Source organism: Urocampus carinirostris, chromosome 10, assembly GCF_059441175.1.
Source record: "Urocampus carinirostris isolate Australia breed hairy pipefish chromosome 10, RoL_Ucar_1.0, whole genome shotgun sequence".
NCBI classification, from domain to species: domain Eukaryota; kingdom Metazoa; phylum Chordata; class Actinopteri; order Syngnathiformes; family Syngnathidae; genus Urocampus; species Urocampus carinirostris.
The window spans coordinates 35,926,859-35,949,470 of NC_142358.1; the positions used below are offsets into that span (position 1 = coordinate 35,926,859).

At 39.8% G+C, this 22,612-nt stretch overlaps 1 protein-coding gene and 1 long non-coding RNA gene across 4 annotated transcripts in view; both read right to left on the reverse strand.

Moving 5' to 3' along the window:
* Positions 1–125: 125 nt before the first annotated feature.
* On the reverse strand, positions 126–7,797 carry LOC148358840 (uncharacterized). Its single transcript, XR_015851501.1, has 3 exons — positions 7,242–7,797; positions 5,628–5,739; positions 126–298 (listed from the first exon to the last, which is right to left on the reverse strand). It is a non-coding gene; the product is annotated as an uncharacterized LOC148358840 (long non-coding RNA).
* A 6,968-nt stretch (positions 7,798–14,765) lies between these two features.
* LOC148358841 (roundabout homolog 2) overlaps positions 14,766–22,612 on the reverse strand; it is a 199,556-nt gene continuing 191,709 nt past the window's right edge. For all 3 annotated transcript variants that reach the window (XM_088345220.1, XM_088345219.1, XM_088345218.1), the window contains exons 24-25: positions 18,892–18,998; positions 14,766–16,602 (exon numbers count right to left, since the gene is read on the reverse strand). In XM_088345220.1, coding sequence (XP_088201346.1) covers positions 16,591–16,602; positions 18,892–18,998 — 119 coding nt within the window. In that variant the 3' untranslated portion in view covers positions 14,766–16,590. The remainder of the gene's footprint in view (positions 16,603–18,891; positions 18,999–22,612) is intronic.

Sequence of the window (22,612 nt, forward strand, 5' to 3'; positions counted from 1 at the left end):
GAAAAAAAAACAACAACCCCCCCAAAAAAACGATTAGGCAGGATAAAAAAAAAGAAAAAAAAAAAGGATATTGAAAAAAGTTTCATACCGAATATTGTGTTGGTAGGGTTGAGCCCCGCTTGGTTTTTTGCTGCGTCACCGATCAGCCTCCCTTTATCTGTAAAGGCGACGTAGCTGGGCGTGGTCTTATTGCCCTGGTGATTGGGGATGATCTCAACATGGTTGTTTCTGAACACGCCGACACAGGAGTAGGTGGTGCCCAGATCAATACCGATCGCTGGTTCTTTGTCCATAGCTTCTAAAATATAGGAGATAGCAGTGGGGAAGCATCAGTAATTCGACAGGGACCATTTCCAGCTCATAGTCAAGTCAGGTTGATTTGTATAGCTCTTAATCACAAGGAGTCTCAAAGGGCTGCAAAGACCACAGATTATTGCAAACCACAGACTATAACGACACCATCCCTTGATCTAAAACCTACATGAGGGAAAGGAAAAACTCAAAAACCTGAACTTAAGGAAAATTAAGAAACCTTGAGAAGGGACCGCACATGAGGTAATCAATCTTCCAGGATACAACCGACATGACTTAAACGAAACCCAAAACAAAAAGTGCATAGAATTTCCAACTGAGCCTGCAAACCGAAACATGTGGGCACTCCTCTTTTAGAGTCAGATTGACCAACCAACGAGTTAGCGCCCCGTGTTGTTAAAAAAAGATTGTTCATTCAAAAAAAAAAAAAAAAAATATATATATATATATATATATATATATATATATATATATATACACATTTATTTTTTTAATTATAAGGGAAAAATGAATAAATATACATGTGCATTTTTTTAAAGAAACTTGTAGGTGAAATTATTATTTTTAACGAAAGTTGATGATCGCTTATAGGGAGCTGACCTATCTGTTGGATATCTTGCTGCTAAGGGTATCCATCCATCCATTATCTGCACCGCTTATTCTCATTAAGGTTGCGGGGGTGCAGGAGCCCATCCCAGCTATTCTCGGGCATTGGGCAAGGGACACCCTGAACTGGTTGCCAGCCAGTCAGAGGGCACACAGAGACAGACAACTCACTCGCCAATTGATCAAGGGGAGAACATGCAAACTCCACACAGGAAGGTTGGTGGCTGGATTTGATCCCATGACCTCAGAACTGTTGGAGGAAACCGCAGTGCCCGGAGGAAATCCACGCAGGGACGGGGAGAACATGCAAACTCCACACGGGGAGGATGCAGTAGCTGGACTTGAACCCTGAACCTCCCCACTGTGGGGCTGCGCGCCGTGCCGCCACCTTTTCTTTCCATCTGTTTATTTTCCACTCCTCTTTAACGTAAACAGATGCCCACCCCCCAACTACCACTCACAATAAGCGGTCAAAGCTAAACCATTTCACCCGAGAGACCTCATAATCGATTTTGTATCACATATTTGATCTTTTGCACAAAACTCAGTCAAATGTGCAGCAAAAGGCCTGTATTTTCAAAGTTATTAATAATGTGCCTTATTTGGAAGACCGGGGCAACAAACTAATTAAATAATGTACAGTAATAGGATAAATGGACGCCCCCCCTCCCATACAGAGAGAAATTCCCCTCCGTGCCGAACCTCCCTATACAATAAGGACTATACAAATGCAAACATGACTTCTTTGGGAATATGGTAGGAAACCAGAGTACCCACACAGGCACGGGGAGAGTGTGCAAACTCCACACGTGGTAGCTGGACTTGAACCCTGAACCTCTACACGGAGGGGCTGCGCACTAACCACTATGTAGCCATGCCGCCCTGATATAATAATAATAATAATATATATACAGTAATCCCTCGTTTTTCGCGGTTAATGGAGACCGAGACCACTCGCGAAAACTGAAACTGAAGTATGTTGCATGTACGCGGAATAGGACTGCGGCGAAACCACTACGAACCATTCAGTATGATTGTATTAACCGCTCAACCACATGCAGCCATCGCAGTTTATTACGCTTGTTAACACTACCGATTACATATTGAAAATAAAAACAGTGAAAATGTGATATTTGATAAGTGTTTGTGAAGCGTTTTGGTAAACAACAGTTAAAAAAAATGGTATGTGTTCATTTTAATGAAAGTAATAGAGCTCCCTTCTGACAATAACAACATACTTTAGCTAGCAGCATCGAACGGCTTTTACAACAAATACACGAAACCACACACTATTAGCCGTGTTTAGGTAGTACAAACAACCGCTCGCTTTTGGTATAATAAAGTCAAACTTGAGATGAAATGTGACAGAAGAGAATATATTTACGTCGCGACGCGGAGTTCCTCCATGATAAACTGAGCGGGGGGAGGAGTTAAAGGAGGGGGGTGCAAGGCGGTAACTCACCATGACTAACCATTGTGCCAGGGCCTCCCCCTCCCCTTCACAATAAGAGTGCAGGTTCAAACCCGTAAGCGTATCCCTGCAATGCAGTTGACATAAGCTCGAGCTCAATGGCGTCAAGTCAATAAATGCTTTTATTGAGAAGGTAAGGTATATTTTTTAGACCCGCAAAGCTCTGAACCCGCAAAAGTGGAACCGCGAACTAGCGAGGTTCAACTGTATAATAATATATCTAAAAACCCAATACCCATAGATAACCCAAACATTTAAGTAAAAGTGTAGACGTGGTACCATGAAATCTCAAAACCAGCAAAATTAAATCAATGTTCAAGTGCAATTGTGTTTAACAGTCATGACCGCTGTCTCTGGAATTATGACGGGAGGTAGTGCATAGTAGTGATTGAATCTTAATAAACACTCCCAAGTCCAAAATATATATTATGAATTAGTATTGAATTTAACAAGTCATAATTATGTCTGCGGCGCAGTGGTTAGCACAGTTCTGCGGTCATGAGATCGAACCTTCCTGTGAGGAGTTTGCATGTTCTCCTCCTGCTTGCAACTCAGTTTCCTCCCACCTTCCAAAAACATGCATGTCAGGTTAATTGGCCGGTTTGAATTGTCCCTAAGTGTGAATGAGTGAGTGGATGGTTGTCTGTCTATGTGTGCCCTGCGACTGTCTGGCAACCAGTTCAGGGTGTCCCCTGCTCACTGCCCGAGGATAACTGGGATGGCCTCCAGCACTCCCGCGACCCTACTGAGGATAAGCGGTGCAGATAGTGGATGGATAATTATGCATTTCTTTTGACTTCATTCCCTTTCTCCATCTTCTATTTCTACAGCACTTTTTGTTCCCGTGAACTCGATGACTCTGTATTGTTTGGCTGTTTCATGCCAATTTTATTTAAAATGATGCATTATTTAATTAAAAGAAGAAACGATGGGGTTTTGCTCAATGAAACTTCACAAAATAACAAAGTGCGCATGTGGGGTACTTAGACCCTCAGGTTTTTACTCATTACCTGGGTGTGGCAGCTCATTTTCAAAGAGACCATACAACAAACTTTCTTGAGCATGTATTTAAATGGGGAACAAGTTTTTTCGGATAGTTCAACGTGACAAAAAAAAAAAGTACGTCGTTAGCACATACCATGCTCGTGTTTATGTGAATTCCAGTAGATAAGTATGAAGCAAGTTATGTGAGGAGTTTAATTACGTGTTTATGGTACCATATGTAAAACCATTTTTAATGAAAAAACCAAAAACAAAATACAGACATTATATATACACACACACATTATATATACCCGCCTACATTATATACAAACATACACAGATATTAAATACATACACAACATCACATATATATATATATATATATATATATATATATATATATATATATTTTTACCCAGTGTCTAAACTCGTGACAAAAAGTTACCGGACACCAGGGCAGACAACTCTGAAAAGTTGCCTGCCCCATTTTTCACAACTTCAAACACAATAAGACGACTCATCGCCCCAAAAAAAACAAAAACATTGTTGCAAATTATTAAGGATTGAGAATCAGAATATATAACAGAAAAACACTTTAAAATTACGTTCACGAACTCCTCTATCCACGATGCTTTTAATGTACGTTTACGTTTTGTAGCGTCATAAACTTCGTTAGCTTCTTTTGAATGTTTCTCCTGGGGCTGAGGTTTCGGCTTGATTCCTAACCACTTATCCATTTTTCTTGTGTTCTCTGTGCGCCTACTTTGGAAAATGATACGCAAATGCGCACCTCATAACGTTCGGGAAAGTCTTGAAACACGAAGTTATTCGATGCGGACTTCTGATGGGCTGCAGAGTATGCAAATTGCCAAACGAATCGAAATTCCGAAATGATCGAACATTTCGAAATCAGAATAAAGCAAACGTTTGATTTGAAAAAAAATATATATATTTTTTTCTTCTTCTTTTTAAAGTTGTCGGCCACCTGGGCCGAGATGTTTTGTAAGTTGTATGCCCGACGTAAAACATGCACGGGCAGACGTTATAAATAATTTGTGTGCGTGTTTGGTAAAAATATTAACCATTTAGCAGCCGTATGGCATAAAAAAAGAAGAAAAAAAAAAGAAAAAGAAAAAAGTACCCGTCACAAATACTATATATATATATATATATATTATATATAAAAAAAATCTGGACATTTTTTCCAAACATAAATCCATTTTTATTCAACAGTGGTTTGACTACACTATTATAATGGTTTCTCAATTATTTCATAGGTTTAGGTCAACTATATTCTTTTAGAGAATTCGTTGAAACATATACTTTCCCCTTTCTTTTTTTACCTAGTTACTATGCAAACGTGTTTGTAGCAATCTCTCCTGAGATTTGCATTTTATCCAAAGATTCAAGTGATGAGGGTTTTCAATAATTCTATAAACCGTCTGTGAACACCACTGGTTACAGTTTGAATGTACTGTTTCCCAGCATTGTGGTATGCTTGTATACTAATGTATCGGTGTTCTCGTTTTCCCGCGTCCTTGCGTCCTAGACGCATGATTTTTGCTGGGGACGCATAGTCTCGAATCAACGTGCGTCCCCGGGACGCAACCTTTTTGCCACAAAATTGTCATTATTACCCGATTACTTTTTTTAACCAAGATTTACTGCACACCAAACTTTTCTTCAGGCAGATCCGCAATTGTTGTTTTGGTCTCGCAGTTAGAGTTTTCGTCTGCATGCCGATCTTGGCCAACGAGATCTCGTTGTGTAGTGAAAGGAAGTCCGTCTTTTTTGGCTCAATTCATTAAAAAGAGCCGGCTCACAAACGGCTCACTTGCTTTGATGATTGATATTACGAATTGTCGTATGAAGAAGTTAAGAAAAAAGGAAGTATAAAAAGAAAAAAGACAGGTTTATGGTTATCCCTTTAATCGGTATATTACCAACAATAATTTGATGAAGGATATGAATTAATAATTTGATGATTAAAACTGAATGAATATATAGATTTATAATATATATTTGTCTCCGATTTACGATTTCAACCTCGATAACACAAAATTTTGGGGACCCATAGATTTTTGAGCATGCGAGTCCCAGGGACCCATCACTTTTCACAGGTAAAATGAAAACTGATGTATACGATGTTAAATAAAGCAAGAAAAAATAAAATAAATAAAAATTCAGAGAGGAAATCCCAATTTATGTCGACACCCCATTTTCGAAAATAACACCCCCATTTAGTCAAACTTACCTCGTTTTGACAAGGGTCAAATATTATCGAGCCTCTGGTTTTTCTGGACCGGAGTAAGGAAAGAAAATTTCGCGAAGTTCTCTTGACGCTGTGACACACCTGCCGCAGAAATCTGTGGAGGAAAAAAAGGCGGGGTTTGTCTTTCGATCGTCCAATGAAAAAAGGAATTTGTTGCCTCGGGGAAGGGGGCGTCGGGAGGCATTGGTGGATTTAGTTGGCTTCTAACAGACCCACCCGGATGATGACATCTCAACAGGCGTTTTTTTTGTTTTTGAATGATTTCAAACACAAACAAAATTGACATGCAAAACTATAAAACACACAGAGCGAACATTTCCAAGACAACACAAGGTGCTGTAGAAACACAGATAAAAAGAACAAATAATAAAGATATGTTTAAATTAGTACAAGGGGAGGTTCTTAAGTAAATTATAGAGGCCGTGGATAATGGGAGTGATCATAAAACTCTAAGACTCAATCACAATAACAAATTTACTGACACGATATTGAAAAACCGGTTTACATTTCTATTTTTTTTTTGTGTGGATGATATATTTAGCTTTGGTGCATTTTTGTCATTCTTGTCCTGGAAAATGAGTCCAAATGTCTAATGATCGCTTGTCAAAATTGTTGGAAAAGTGGAGAAGCTCTATGTAGGAAAGGTCAAAGCAGACTTTACTTCCTCAGAAGGCTGGCCTCCTTCAACATCTTCAAAAAGCTCCTGAAAATATTCTATGAGACTGTTGTGGCAAGCGCCCTCTTCTATGCGGCAGCGTCAAAAAGAAGGATGCCTCTCGTCTTAATAAACTGGCGAGGAAAGCGAGCTCTGTTGTGGGCACAGAGCTGGACAGCCTGACAACAGTAGCTGAGAGACGGGCACTGAAAAAGCTGCGGTCAATCACGGACAATGCATCCCATCCACTACACAGCATTATATCCAGACAGAAGAGCAGCTTCAGCAACAGACTGCTGTCACTGTCTTGTACTACGGACAGACTGAAGAGATCTTTTCTTCCTCATGCCATGAAGCTCTTTAACTCCACCCGGCGGAGTAAAGGCCCACATTAAACCACACCCCCTACATTGCATATTACCGTATTTTTATTGCAGTGTGTATTTTATGTAGCACTATTTAAATACTCTATACAACACGCTACAGTGGTTATTAGCACGTCACATTGGGTATTTGTATATTGTATTCCTTTTGCCTCATTATTGTATTGTTCTCAGCAAAGGGATGCTGCTGGAAATGTGAATTTCCCTGCGGGGATGAATAAAGTATCTATCTAGATAACAGGAGTAAAACAGAAATTTTGCCAGAATTTTTGTATAATTAGACATAAATAGAACATGGTGGTGGTTTCAAAATCTATCCATCCGTTATCTGCACCGCTTATCCTCAGTAGGGCCGCGGGGCCCCTGGAGCTCATCCCAGCTATATCAGGCAATGGGGAGGGGGTACCCTGAACTGGTTGCCAGCAAGTTGCAGGGCACACAAAGACAGACAACTCACTCGCTCATACACAAACATAGGGTATTATGTGAACGTGCGTTGTACGTTAAACCTTACTGTATTTGACCGAACGGGTCATTTTCAATTATCAGTGGATGTACCTTGTAAAGATGAATCAGTGGTACGCCAAAGCCGTCATCAATATCGCGCATTTCTCCTCCGTTGATTGGAGACACGGAAAAGGTGATGAGCCTCCAGGCGATCGGTAATAACACAGCTGTAGCGGGCATTATTAAAGTTGCACGGACTCTCCAACTGCCACACCACAGGTTGAGACTCAAGTTGTTTACATGTGACGTAGGCCTATACGTCACTATGGTCTACAGCCAATTAATATTACCGCCATCTCCTGGACAGGGGTGGAACCTTGCAAGTCTCGTCCAACTTCTTAGGAAACCATCTTCACTTTGCACTCCACTCACCGAGGGGACTTCCCTATGGAGGGACCTCACTGGAGGGTTCTCAGGGCCAAGTGAGAGGAATGGGATTGGGCCCAAATCTAGTGGAAGCTAGAGCTCTTGTGGGTGATAGGAATGAGTGTTGTGAAAGGAAAGTGGGATGTTGTACTGCTCAGAGAATTTTGACCTACATCAAATGCTATAAAATGAAAGAATTCAGGAGAGACGCCTTTCGTTTACAATTTCAGAACCAGCAATAATTAGGGATTTTCCTTCCAAGACAACAAAAGTATGCAGGATTTTTCTCTCCTTCCCCTATCCATTTAACGCTCGATCTAATAAACGCTCCCTTTGCTCTTTGTGTAAAGATGTCATTCAGTTCAAGTTGAAGGTAAGAGATTTGATCCCAAATATCCTTTTGGGTCATGTTTAGTTGTTTGATAATTAATTTCCCTTTTTAGCTTTTTTTTTTTTTTTTTAACTAAAATTTTTACTCAACGAGAGTGGATTTGCAGCTTTTATGTTTTAGGAATTCCCAGCTCTTGTCTTGTGTTGAAATAGCCAATCTCTTCAGTCTCCAAAATTTGTATTTTGATATGATCACAGTAAGAAAAATATTTTTTTAGTAGACGAGTTGAATTTCCAGTAATTTTAAATTTTCTTTGTACTGTATTTTCCGCACTATAAGGCGCACCTAAAAGCCTTTATTTTTTTCAAAAGCTGACCATGCACCTCATAATACAGTGCGCCTTATATATGGATCAATATTAAGTCGCAAAGTCTTGCAACTAAGGCAAGCAGCCGCAGACTCGATTTTCCCCCGAAGGCGAAGTCGTCCGCGGTGTATGCTGGGATTTATATACCGGCGTTTCATTTCCTAACCAATGTGTCAATCATCATTTGAATCAGTCACTATTGGCTAAAGTTATTCGGAGGTAAAGGGGGCAGATCCTTTTTATCATTTACAGGCTTGCATAGGCTAAAGGGGCGAAACAAAGCCTGCAATTGGCCGAAAAAGATTAATGTGAATCACACGTTGGGTTGCACTACGGCATAGAGAAAACATTTTTTACTATTCTGTATTTGTTAATATTTGACTCTCCTGGATTTACTACACTCACGGTTGTAAGAAGACCATGGTTACATATCATTATTGAACGTGATGGCTGCAAGAGAACTTAGGTGAGCTATGCGGCTTTATATTTTCCCAGTATCTTGTTTTAGAACGATCTTGATGTCTCTGTAATGAGTCTATTTTTAAACTTAATTCAATTCAAAGAGTTTATTGTCATATGCACAGTAAAGAACCCCATTTCCCTGCACAATAAAACATTCTTACTTTGCTGTCCACACAGTGGCCAGCAAAAAATAAAATGGAAACTAAGAAATGTTTGACATTTCTTGAATCCCAAGACTTTAACCCTCCGAATGATATTTGGAACGATGCATTTGAGTGATTGGTGACCTTTCGGAATGTTAAGGGGGTAATAAGTTGGACTGAACTATCTGACTGTTTTGTCGACGTTCTCATTATTTTATAATCCGGTGCGCCTTATGTATGGAAAAATATAGGACCAAAAACTATTCTTCGTTTCTAGGTTTTAGGTTGCCTCCCATGTCATTATAAGTTGGATGTGAATATAAAATCTCCAATTGTGACGCAATTACATCAATCAATGTTTTTTTATGGAATTGTAATCAAATATTTAGGAAGATACATTTTATATGACCGATAATTACAATCAAGAATAACCATTGGCCGTTAATATCGGCTATACAGGATATGACTTTACCTCTAAAATTTAGTAGGATGGCGACACCTGCTGACATTTTTGTGCCAGTGCTGTAATGCATTTTATCTCCACATAATTTAGACCAGGGGTGTCAAACTCAATTATACAGAGAGCCAGAACTCAAACCACACCTTTGGCCGCGGGCCGAACAGGATAAATATTTATCGAATACACTTTCTTCTTTAAAAATAAATAAATAAATATGAATTTAAAACAGTCGGGAATATTATTCCAGAATAAACAAACTTAAACATTAAATGAATTAAAAATCGTTGCTCTCCATAAAAATATATCAAAACTATAAAAATGACAATATGAAAAAAAAAACGGAAAATATAAATACAATTTGTGCTTTTCACTTTGGGAATTTGCTTTAGTGAAAAACATCTTCATATTCTTTTTTTAACTCTTCAACTTTCTGTATCCTTTCTCTGGATTCAAGGTTTTTCAGCTTACTTTGAAGTTTTGTCTTGTAGTGCCGTTTTACATTAAATTCCTTAATTATGGCCACAAAATCTCCACAAATAAGACACACGGGTTTATGTCAAAATGTATATTTTTTAATGTTTTTTTTTTAATCAAACACATTTCAGGAAATAAATAACCTTAAAACCATGCTCCTATTTTCTGAGACAGTATTGTTCACAATAACGAGTGCGTCAAATGGATAAAATCCCAAAATAATCCGTATGAGGGCGCCCTAATCCCATTATGTAATATAAAACCAGTCCCTTGGCTGAGCTGTGACAAAATTGTTTTCCACGGCGACGCCATCATGTAAGGTTTATATATATACGAGCAATTTTACACAATACCCATACATTTTGTACAAAATGGGGCATGGCAAAAGTTGGTCTGATGCCTTACAGGAGGAACATGCATGTATAAAATTCTTCATGCTGGCCGGAAATGAAAGAAGACTTCGTTGACCTAGCTCAAATGCTTTGGAAGGAGATTTATTATGAGTCAAAATAAAACATCGGGAACATACGTTATAATAGCACCTACATTTGTCCCGATGGACCTCAAACCTCCCATTAGGAAGTCCACTAATCCCTTGTTTATCGCGGTTATTGCAGACCAGAACAGATATGAAAACATTTGCTAAGTGCATACGACCGGTCCCGGCTGGAAGCAATCCGGGATGAGGGATAATGGATCCTGGCCACACAAGTAAAGTTAATTTTAGGAAGAAATACACTTAGCAAAAAGTCAAGTCATGTTTATTTGTATAGCCCTTAATCACAAATACTCTCAAAGGGCTGCACAGACCACAGATTATTGCAAACCACAGATTATTATGACACCATCCCCCGATCTAAAACCTACATGAGGGCAAATAAGAGCAATAGTTGACTGGGAATAATTGATCACAGCCATTACAGTGCAGTTCATTCTAGGCGGGCTACAATGGCATCGTTCAGTGTCCCGAATTGAAAAAAAAAAAAAAAATGCACTCTACCCTGCTCTCAGCAATATTCGACTGAGGGTATAGGATCAAGGCCGGAACAGTGCAGTTTATTTCAAGTGGGCTTCAATGACATGGTTAAGAGTCCAAAAACGAAAAAAAATGTAAGAAATAGTCAACCAAAGATAATGGATCACGTCCACAACTTTTCATTCCATTTTACGCTTGCCAGAACGGATCGTCTCCTGACAAAAAGGGACATCTGCCGGCCCCCACTTGCAGCAATTTGTGATCAAGGATAATGGATCGTGGCCGCACAATTCCATTTCATTTTAGGCAGACATAATGGCAAAAAAAGAGCTGCTAGGCCTGAAAAAGGGTGCTCTGTTGGTCCTTGCTCAAAGCAATGAGCAATCAGAGATGACGGATTCCGGCCACACAAGTGCAGTTCATTATAGAAGGAAATAACAGCAAAAAAAGGTTTTGCCAAGCCCAACAATAGTGCACTTTGCCAGTCTCCGCTCACATCAACATAAGACGAGGGATAATAGATCGTGCCCGCACAAGCGCAGCTTACTATTTGGTGGACAGAATGGCAAAACAGAGAGAAAAATGCGCTTTGCTGGACCACGGTCACAGTAATATGCGAACGGGGATAATGGACTGCGAAATATTTTTCAACACACCATGCTCTGAGGTCTGAAAGTACAAAGTGTGAATTGGAGAAGGATTACGGTAAAACCTTCACTTATCAAATCTACAATTCCATGAAAATGTCTTGGTTGCCATGGCGCCCAATTGGCCCCGCCTATGTGGCGCCAGCTGCGGCTCGTTGACAGATTGGCCTTCCTTCTATTTAAGCTCAGTGCTCTCACTCTTCCTTTGTCAGTCCGTCAACGAACCTTTTCCCCACAAGACGTGGGTCTGACTCAGTCCTGTTTCCTGTTGGTATTTCCTCTCGGGTATTGATCTCGTTTATTTTGTCCTGTTTAATATCGGTTTCCAGTTTCGTTCCAGTCAATTTTTATCCTGTTAATTATTCTCTCCAGTTTTTGTTCCCGTCTAGTTTGTCCTGTTTAATTTTGATTTCCTTTTTCATTATCAATCCTGTCTGCCCCGTCCTGTCCGGTATCGACCCCATCCGTCCGATATCTGCTCGGGCAATTGGTATCGAACTTGTCGGCCTCTGGCTTCCTATCATTCCACGCCAGACTGCTGCCTGATGTGCATGACTCCCCATTTCCCGTAAAATAAAAGCTTGTGTGGAAAAACGTCACGCATTTGGGTCCTGATCCTGTTCATGACAGAAAAAGTATTTGCCCCCTTCCCGATATCTGTGTTTTTCGCATTTTCATCTCCGTACGTCAAAATGTAGATCCAAACGAGAAAAAAAGACAATAATTCAGAATTTGATACTTTTGTTTATTAAAAATAAGGAATGGATCAAAGCCAGTGGTGATGTACAGGAGTGTCACAACACAGTAATCACACTCGCACACAAATGTCAATAACACACAAAAACGTTTTATTTCCTCAGCGATACATTCAAAAAACTTCCTCTCCTTGACAAAAAGATGCATTGATTTTAGGTCCTTAACTGCATCTTCATTTCACCGGACCAAAGACGAAAAAGAAGCCTACAAATATTTACACAAAGTGGGGCAAGTTTTCCAAGACAGCAAATCAAAGACATCCTAAAGGAACTTTTATTTGGAAAGCAACAATACAAATCTATTTCCCAAGTCTTAATTATTTGTAATTTATATTGTTAAAGGGAATTGCTGTAAATTTATATCCATAATATCATGATGACCGATGTGATGCGCCTGTGCCCGCTCCTTTGGCTCTCTGTCCCTATTCAAACCCACTCCTATCTGTCCCCTGTTGTCAGTCCGTCGGCGAACCTCAGTTTACACTAGGCAAGCCTTTTTTGACCCTGACTCCAACCTGTTTTTTGCTCCTGTCTGTCCCCCGGTTTCGACCCGTTTTTGATCCTGACCACGTCTACTCTCCCGTCCTGGCTTTCGACCTTTTTTGTCCCCGACCAAGTCTACTCTCTTTTCCTGGCTTACGACTCGCTTCCGACCCCGTTTTTGCTCTCCTGTCCTGGCCACTGACCCGTTTTTCCGTTCCCGACATCACTCGCCACGGAAGTCCCACTCCCGCGTTCTGAGCGACCTGCTTCCCGCGCCCAGCGATCATTGGATCGTGGGGGGCAACCCTTTCCTTTCTTCCAAGTGGGTCCTGTCGCCGTTCTGGTCCTGACACATAAAATAGGAAGAAATATGTAAAAACGTTTTACACTGTGTAAATTCAGGAAATATTCCTCCTAAAAGTAAAGATTTATAAAGTAAAATAATTTGTCATGTGCACTTAGTTACTTTAAAAATTGAATTTCACATTTTCAATTTTAATTAATTTTTAAGATTAAACCTGGAAAATTCCTATTTGTGCATTTGGGATTGGGAAATCAATGTATAGAATAATCTTTAATACTGTATAAATTAAAATATACATTAGAGTAAGAAGTCAAATAATTAGTTGTGGTTAGTTTATTATCGACAAAAGATTTAGATTAAAAAAAATATATATATATTATTTTGTATTTAATTCCTGAATAGAATTTGAAATATTGGATATTAAATGAATTGAAAAATAATTGGAAATACAAAAACAAAATAAACAGTCTTGTATTTAGTCATTTATGCTTTTGGGATTAGGAAATCAATGTATAAAATATACTCAAATGTAAAATATACATTTTTTGGACAGAAAATATTGACTAATAATTAGTTTTGCGGAATAATTGATATTTAATAATTTTTATAGCTATTATTAAAGCTAATTCCAAAATAAGATGACAAATTGATTCATTTTAACACAATTGGAAATGCAAAATATAATCTAATAATGTATCTTATTCAATCATCTTATTAAAGTTGTGTATTTTTTTAGGACAAATCAATGTTTACAGTATATTATTTGTATCTAATAACTTAAAATATAAAGAGTAGTGAAATGTAAAATAATAAAATTATATATTTTATTTCACAGAATAATGTTTATAAACTAAAGCAATTTGAAGAACACATTTTGAATTATTGTATAGTTTGTTTCAAAATACAAGCTTACATGTTGGATATTTAATTAATCTAAAAAATATTGTAAATTTTGAAATCAATGAAAAAAAATACGCTTTTGGATTTGAAAGTCAATATATAAATTATACTATTGATATTTGATGACTTTGAATTAAATATAGATTGTATTGAAATGTTTATAAAATATTGAATTATAGCTCATTTCATAAAGTAAATTTTATTATCTAAAAAAACTCCCTTGATGCCTCTATAGAAATTATTTAAAAGTAAATAAATTAAATATCTCCATAATAATAATAATAATAATAAATATATATATACATACATAAACCAAGTCCTCTATCACCTTTTACGTTTGGGATTTAGAAGTCAATGTATTAAATATGTTATAAATATTTAATAACCTTATTTACATATACTTGAAATGTATAAATAGTATTATAAAATATGTATTGTTGATTTCACAAAGTATTGTTTATCATCGTAAACAATTTGTAATATGCATTTGTAAATAGTTTACTAAGCAAGTTAATGAAAATAATTTGACTTGTGAATATTAAATGAAAAATAAGAAATGCACACGTTAAGTCAAATGAGGTCCTGTGCTTATTTCTTGATGCATTTGGGATTTTGAAATCTATTAAATAGATATATTATATATATTATATTTGGATTAATATCAATAATATTTTTCTATAATTAAGATTCATCTGAGTTTTAGAAAACTCCCAACGTAAATCTTCGACATTTCACTTATACTCTGAAATATTTTCGAAAGCTATAGTATAACTTTGGTGTCTTGCAATTCATATTCTGAACACTAGAGGGTGCTATTACATCGCAATAGCTTCATAGAGTTGCTTTCCTGTTATAGGTGGTCATAGATCTACGCCGGACGCGCGTGCGCGGCAAGGCGGAGCGTGCGTGCGCGTAAAAAAAACGCATGAGGGGATTACGAACGCGAGTAGAGTACACGTCATTGTCGTGGCCTTCTGACTTTGGCACACTTTCAACAAAAGAACATTGAAAACACTCACACATGCACGCGCACACACACTCGTGTACAGTGGTACCTCTTCTTACGAGCTTAATCGGTTCCAGGATAAAGCTCGTAGCTCGAATTGCTCGTGAAACGCGCAAATTTTCCCAATATGAAACGATTGAAACGTAATTGGTCCTCCCAAATGCATGAATGTGAACCCTAAACTGGTTTTGATCACTAAAAACACGTTTGAAAAATATAAATATGAAATGTAGGGTAATAAGATGAATCGGGTGGTATTAAAGAAATATAATAAAGGTTTTTAACATAGTTGAGTCGTCATAATGAAGGTGGGTGAAAGGAGGAATAACGGAGATCACATATATTTTCTGATGATTTCAAACTGTGTGCACTGTATAACAAATTTTATAAGAGCTGCTGTGAGTAAATAGGCGCCGCATTGTGTGTATGGTTTATTATCGCTTAATTAGGAGGATTTGAAATCAGTAATAAGCGGAGCTTGTGAGGTATGAAATCAAGAGAGGATTCGTAAGCACTTACTGTACACTTAAAATTAAAGTTACTGTAACTTTAAATGAACATATACATAGAAATAAGTCACAACAGAATATTTAGGGTTCATACGCTTTTTTCATGCCCTAATTCAAGACTTTCAAAGGCAATTTTTTCTAACTTCTCCAGTAGCATTAAAGGAAAAAATCCAGTGCGAACTACAAACATATCTGCAATTTATAAATGCGATTTTTCTTCCTTTAATGTTTGGTCTATTGAGTCAGGCTGCTGAGAAACATGGCAACAAGTTCAAGCGTTGACAAGCACTCCACTCAAAATTGAAGCCTTTTTTCAAACCCTGATAAAACATTTCAACCACCCGTACAGACCCCTAATTTTAAAAAATATATTTTTTTTTGCACGTAGTGCAGTGGTAAGAACATTGGCCTAGCACGCAAAAGGTCTCAGGTTCAAGACCAGGTGGAAACATATGATGGCCTGGAGAAGGATGCATCACCAGGGTGTACTTACCCGAAATGGTGCCCCTACCACCCTAATGGTTAAGGGATCCAACCAATTAACCAACCAATAGTTAGTATGCACAAACTGGACGAGCCGATGCTGGGACACATTTCTTGGTAATAGCAGGCTTCGTTTCTATGGTTGTCATGTTTTTACTCCCCCCTTTAGCATCAGTCTCAGAACCATCGAGAATTAATACTGTATAAAAATACAGTGTTGTGGTATTGCTGACTTTTTTTCTAAATCAAATCCAATTCTGAACCGATTGAAGAGAAAGGCATTGTGGGGGGTACTTCAGCCAATAGCATATCAGCATTCTCACGATGCCTTGGTGCAAAATCAATAGGATAGCAGTATTGGATCGGCCTCTAGTGGAAGCTTCTGGGAATGCTCGTAAACTGGATTTTCCTTTGTGTAGAGAGCGGTATCTTGTTGCAAATGGAACTCAAATACCGAAATTCTCGTGTTTAATGGCGCTCGTTTAAAGAGGTACCACTGTATTTTTTCATGTGCACAGTTGAATGATGGCTACCGATTAGCACAAGCTAATATGTACTGTACACATTCTCTTTTTTTGAAGTATTCAGGCTGGCAAAGCACTGCAGGAACGGCGGGAGGTTAGCGTGGCTTAAGTTTGGATGTTTCGCCGACGGTTTGGAGGTCAAGTCCTTCGTTTTTTTTTCTTTTTAAGTGTCGGGTGTTTCATAGAGATAGAAATGGAGAAGGTGTCCGCTCACATAAGGTTCTGAAAGAAAAACAATAGAGCAAAGTTAATGACGTTAACCCTATAAAACAGTACCCGGTATTTTTACCCGAATGCCTAAAAAAGTGCACCGTTTTTAACGCACAAAAATGCGTTTATTCGAGGAATCAACTCCTTGCCCTGTAGAATTTTCGTGCCGGCGTGATGAGGGGGCCCTATCTTGGATACAGAGCCGGAGCTAGCTAAGCGGCTAGCAGCGTTATAAGCCTTCGGTAACGTCCGTAATCGTGGTAAATGTGAACTCTCTACCAAATAAGACCGATGAACTGGCTGTGCTGGTGAAAAACATCAAAGCGTACAGGGAGTGCAGTTTGCTGTGTTTTACGGAAACGTGCCTCACGTCTAGCATCCCGGACGCTAACGTGGAGCTACCCGGCTTCAGCGTTGTTAGGGCAGACAGAGACACAAAAGCCTGCGGGAAGCGGGGAGAGGCGGACTCGCTATCTACGAGAACACGAGGTGGTGTAACCCTGGGCACAAAGAGTTCCATCTGCTGCAGGGACGTCGAACTTTTGGCCTAGAGTGCGACGTCATCCACTCCGCTGTTGCTAAACTACAACACAGCACCCCGAGGCCATCCTGTTAATTTGTTAATAAACAACAAAAGGATACTGCTGAAAGTGTGAATTTCCCTACGGGGATGAATAATCTATCAATCTATCTGTCAATATTAAAACTGAAGCTGTACTTGAACTATTTGGAGTGTGAGCATAGTTTTGGTTTCATTTTGAAGATAACCCTTTAAAGTGTTTTTTACAGTCAAAATCTGTTTAGGTACTACTGGCACTAAATCATAGAAGTTTGAATATACACAAAAACGGATTTTGTGTCCACCCATTTTTTCTCTCTCCATAAATCTGCTTAGAAAATGAATACAGACGCTGCCCTACTTACGAACGAGATTCTAACTATAGGTTACGGCAATGCAACTTAGTGGGATGGTCAATCGCGTGCCCTTTTTGTATTTCTTGATAATCGCAAGCTTTGTTTCCATGGTTATCATGTTTCGCTTTTCCCTTTAGCATCACTGCAACCCCTGAGATTCTGAACTGATTGAAAAGTAAGGTATTTTAGATGACGTCGACCAATAACAAACCAGTATCCAAGAGACCTAACTCACCATATGCACTTACACCGGTTTTTCGAAATAATTTTGTAATTGACGTTATGCAGTGGCGTAAATGTCCGAAAAAACATTTTATTCCTCATGAAGGATTTTATACATTTGACAATAAAGGATTTTATATGATTGAATACAAGTTACATTTATTGAGTGCAATGAAGATTTTCACCGAGTAGGGTTAAGTTCAATGAGCAGTGAAAGTTCAGGGCATCCTCGTGGAGAATTATGTTTACAGGAATGGTGGGAACGGGACGTCAGGCTGATAAGATAATCAGCGCATCCAGACACAGAGGGTCCCTGATTACTGAGGACGGTAGGCAATGTTTTGAGAAACGCTCTGCTGTTTTGAGTTTTCAAGACATCGAGGCGAGGTGGTGGAGCCCACGTGGGGCTTTTCCCTGGCACGTCCATGGGAGGAGCCGGGACACCATCTTGCTGAAAGACGTGGGCGGAGAGGAGAAGCGAGAGACTCAGACGACACTAATTCGACTAATTCGGCCGATTTTGATGGAGTTCACTTAGTTAATTTGTTAAAGAAATGAAATCTGCCCCCGTGTGAAAATGTCGGCTTTTCTTGTTCACCTTTTTTTATCAAGAAACAAGCGTGCATTGTTGGGTGAATGTAGGTTAAATGAAATGATCTGCATTTATATAGCGCTTTTCAAGTCAATGACTTCCCAAAGCGCTTTACAATGTGCTCCACATTTCCCAATAGCGGCCTTGCAGCCATGTAAGGCGCTAACCTGCATATTGGGGGTATTAAGGGTTCAGTGTCTTACCCAAGGACACTTCGACATGTAACACGGAGGAGCCGGATTCGAACTGCGATCTCTTGATCCCAAGACGAGCGCTCTACCTCCTGAGCCATGGAGTCAGCTAACTAATTCGAACAATTTGGTAAACAATACTTTTTAATATTTAATTCCCAACACTCAGCATAAGATGAAAATGTCGTAAGGCGGGGTTGCCTTGTACTGGGGGTCTACTGTATCAAACTAAAATGTTAGTCATCCGCAATTGCCTTTCAATATTTTTGTTAGTAGGCCGATATACTAAACATGAATTAGAATCACTACAGTAACAATTCATATTAACTTGTGTGATGCATACGACTGGCAGCTAGCTAGAAGGCTAAGTCAGCTAATGACCTGCTCCTTTTTGTGTCCAGAAGCTGCAGGCGATCGGTTGAAGACGGCGCCGGGAGACCCATAATCCGCCGGCCGGCCGGACGACCCATACTGGATTACGTTCTTATCTGTGGACGACAAGCAGATCACTTTGGTTTTATTTCCAACCATTTACAGTATATAGGTTAAACCTTATGTGATAGTGGTATGGACCCCCCCCCCTTTTACTCCTCCACCTCTGAATGACTCTTATCCTTAACGTGGGTTTACGTGACAATTACATTAGATGTCACCCAGCTGTTACTCTGCCATCTTTCCAGCCACTAAGGGCGGGCGGATCAATATGAAGCAAAAACTTGGATCAGATCGATACTATTGTCCCGGGATCGATACTTCACACCTCCACCGATTTCCTCAAAGTGCCACTTCTCTGTGTGGATAACGAAGCCCTTCTCTTTCTCACCCAGCGCCAATGTTCCCTCTAATTTTCCAGGGGTCTGAGCGATCACACAAAGTCGGTGAGCAACGCTTGAAACAACTGTGAGCCACCATAATCCCAAGTGTGGCAAGATAATTCATTATCAAACATGTCCAAAACTTGACATCAAGTTACATTTTGCTGAGTTTCCGGCAATGCAAAATGATTTTTCTCTTTTGAATGAATTGACTCATGTACTATTGCAAAGGTTGTACGGCCTACAAACGTCGTTTGTTCTTACAATTCTTTCACAAGATATCCATTTCTTTTTATTTCCTTATATATTTTGTCGCATATTAACATTAACACAAACTTTTTCTTCTTTTTTCCGTTTTTTTTCTACTTTTTTTAAAATTCCTTAAAAAAAATCTCATTGTGTTTATTTTTTCCGAGCTGTTACTTTTTTCTTTTTGTTCTCTATTTTTACTTTTTTTCCAACATTTCTTTCTTTTCTTTTTTTCTGTCTTTTTTCTACATTTTTCCTTCTTTTTTCTCTCCCTTTTGTTTCTTTTTTTCTCAGCTTTTCACTACTTTTTCATTTTGGTATTTTTAACTTTTTTGTTCTATTCCCCCTTCCTTTAAGTCATTTTGTGCATACTTTTACATAATATTTGGTCATGATGGGATTAAAGAAGCAAAAACAACCTGAAGAGCCGTTTAGGAACCGAAAGAGCCGGTTCCTTTTAGTGAGCCGAGCCGAAGAAGCCGGTACTTGACAAACTCTACTAACTTTACTCAACTTCGTGCTACTTTGACTTGACTTCAAAATACCGCATTTAGGACACAACGCCAGGGGAACCCGTTGTATTTTTACCTTCATGCACTGTAACTTTGACCTAATTTGCTTCTTAATTAGCAATTTTTAGCCCTCATTTTTGTGCGCTGGATAGATTTTCTTGTACGCTGAGAATGTGCGAGCAGTGTGCAATTGCGCACGCGCGCAGCTCAGAGGGAACACTGCCCAGCGCCCTCGGTCACTCACTCAGTTTATGCCTTTGTCTGATTAAAAGGCACACTTTTCCCGCCTGCCAGGCAGAAAAGAGGGCCAAATCCATGCACCCTCTCTTAACAGAAACTAAAAATGAAAGAAGCAAACAGAATATGCAGCACGGTGTGGACTTTTTTCAACGACGGAAAAAAAATCCGGCTGTAATTTGTGTAATTAAGTGGTTTGCTACTGTAGCAACACCACACATTAAAAACACATGAAAAAAAGCTCAACCTGCATGGAGCAACGATCTGCAACCAAAAATGTAAACATGTTATGATGCTAGCCGACCGGGCTAGCATAGCCAAGATGGCTGCTCATCTCACCCAGTAACGCCTACTTTAGGCTGTGTTCGGGTTTGTTAAAGTTACGAATATCTAATACCGAAGCAAAATCTTACAAAATATTTGATTGAATACAGATTTGTGTCGAAAACGAGGTATCACTATGTATCGTTACTTCTCGCTAAACATGACTTGACAATAGACATATATATTAACATAAATTACAGTAAAGGAACACTATTATGTGTTTCAAAGTGTTTAATGTGAAATCTTAAATTTGATTAATATTGAGGTAGAGCGCTCGTCTTGGGATCAATGGGTCGCAAGAGGTCGCAGGTTCGATTCCGGCTCCTCCGTGTTATATGTGGAAGTGTCCTTGGGAAAAACACTGAATCCCTAATGCCCCCAATAAGCAGATAGGCGCCTTGCATGGCCGCTATTGGTGTGTGAGTGTGTGTGTGAATGGGTATGTGTGAAGCACATTGTAAAGCGCTTTGGGAGGTCTTCATTGACTTGAAAAGCGCTATATAAATGCAGAACATTTACAATTTACCATGAGTGTTCCTGGAAAAAACCCTACCAATGTTGAATCCGTTGGCGCTATGGCAACAGAGCCAGTGAGAGAAGATTGACACTTTATTTGGATTACTGACTGTATTTTCAAAATATTGTGCAGTGGAAGGTATCCTAGTTCTCTGGTTGACATTTTTGTACTTTGATGCTTTAGAAAGGTCGAAAATGGGAAGAGAAAACTCGATCGTTACACAAGCAATTCGAGCTACGAGCACTATCCTGAAATGAATTAAGCTTGTATAAAGAGGCACCACTGTACTTGGAGGGGATGTCATGATTGCTGATTCGGGGCACCTGCGAGCCCCGTTGGCACCAACAGCCCTGGTCGCTGATTGGCTCCCTGACTGTTTTTAAACCCCCATCTTCCAAGAGGAAGCTGTCAGACTGTCTGCGAACCTATGCTCTCAGCTAGGCAAGCTTTGTACTATCCGACATAATCCTGCCCAGTTTTTTCCTGCCTGATACCTGTTGCCGACCTGTTTCTGGACTCGTTACTGCCTTTGCTGCTCCGTCCCGGCCATCGATCTGTTTGGCCCTGTTTCCTGCCTGATACCTATTGCCGACCTCTTTTCTGGACTCGTTACTGCCTTTGCTCCTCCGTCCTGGCCATAGACCTGCTTTGCCCTGTTTCCTGCCTGATACCTGTTGCCGACCTCTTTTCTGGACTCGTTACTGCCTTTGCTCCTCCGTCCTGGCCATCGACCTGCTTTGCCCTGTTTCCTGCCTGATACCTGTTGCCTAACTCTTTTCTGGACTCGTTACTGCCTTTGCTCCTCCGTCCTGGCCATAAACCTGCTTTGCCCTGTTTCCTGCCTGATACCTGTTGCCGACCTCTTTTCTGGACTCGTTACTGCCTTTGCTCCTCCGTCCTGGCCATCGACCTGCTTTGCCCTGTTTCCTGCCTGATACCTGTTGCCGACCTCTTTTCTGGACTCGTTACTGCCTTTGCTCCTCCGTCCTGGCCATCGACCTGCTTTGCCCTGTTTCCTGCCTGATACCTGTTGCCTAACTCTTTTCTGGACTCGTTACTGCCTTTGCTCCTCCGTCCTGGCCATAAACCTGCTTTGCCCTGTTTCCTGCCTGATACCTGTTGCCGACCTCTTTTCTGGACTCGTTACTGCCTTTGCTCCTCCGTCCTGGCCATCGACCTGCTTTGCCCTGTTTCCTGCCTGATACCTGTTGCCGAACTCTTTTCTGGACTCGTTACTGCCTTTGCTCCTCCGCCCCGGCCATCGACCTGTTTTCTCGCTGTCTACGACTACCCTTGCTCGACACGGAAGTGCCACTTCCGCTTTCCTGTCATCGGATCGTGGAAGCAAGCGCTGCTTTCTTTCTCAATAAAAACTGAGTAAAACGAACGCTTTTAGGTCCTGTCTCTGTTTCTGGCTTGTCACAGGGGATCGATACTAAAATTCCCTG